The 748-nt window shown below is 46.1% G+C and overlaps 1 protein-coding gene across 1 annotated transcript in view; it reads left to right on the top strand.

Annotated features, from left to right (window-relative positions):
- LOC119593541 overlaps nucleotides 1–685 on the top strand; it is a 10,231-nt gene extending 9,546 nt beyond the window's left edge. Inside the window, 2 exon segments of the mRNA XM_037942503.1 lie at nucleotides 84–183; nucleotides 470–685. Coding sequence (XP_037798431.1) covers nucleotides 84–183; nucleotides 470–607 — 238 coding nt within the window. The 3' untranslated portion in view covers nucleotides 608–685.
- Nucleotides 686–748: the final 63 nt, after the last annotated feature.

Below are 748 nucleotides of genomic sequence, written 5' to 3'. Positions count from 1 at the left end.
GCTGCATTAATGTTTGTAGCTACAGTAATATCTGTGAAACCATTCTTTGACTGCAAACGCCTGTCCATTTCCTCGTTCCCCAGCGAGGAGGGCTGGACGGGGTCGGGTGTGTGTGTTTACCCCGACACCGACGTCGACTTCGGGGATGCGGGTGAAGTCTTGTCCTTCGGCATTTACCCTGATGTGAGTTTTTTCTTTTGCCCTTCGGTACACAAGGGATATTTCTGCAAGGAGCCAGTGGTTCATTAGCCGTGTTGATGTATGTTGAAACAGTTTCATTATAGAGTTGTTTTAAGACCTAATTGAAAATATGAGAAGCATATTGTGCTTTTACGGACTCTCGTCTTCATATCTGTTTTCTCTTTGAAAACTGTTTTTTTTTCTTAAAATTCGAGAAGATTTATATACACAAACACGCAAGAACACATGCAAAAGATGAATAAATAAACATGTCTGATTTTTAATGCAGATACAAGGCATCGGCATCACGGACAACAGCATCGCCTCGGTTAAAATGGGCTGCTGGTCCAAGAACGTAGTCAGGGCCGAGCCGCTCGAAGCCGAGCACAGGGGAAGAAACGGCGCCTGGGGAATTCTGGAGCCTTAGCCCAGGAGCCCGAAGCCGGACGAATCATTGGAGTGGAAGCTGGCAACGGGACGACTTGCAAAACTGCATTGTTTTGCGACACCTGACGTGCGTGAAGGAAATGCTCATAGCCACAGCATGACGATTTTAGTAGTATTAGAG

This window comes from Penaeus monodon, chromosome 32 (genome assembly GCF_015228065.2).
Source record: "Penaeus monodon isolate SGIC_2016 chromosome 32, NSTDA_Pmon_1, whole genome shotgun sequence".
Classification (NCBI taxonomy): Eukaryota; Metazoa; Arthropoda; class Malacostraca; order Decapoda; family Penaeidae; genus Penaeus; species Penaeus monodon.
Note: the sequence above shows the minus strand (reverse complement) of the source record. Positions and strands in the feature narration are given on the sequence as shown.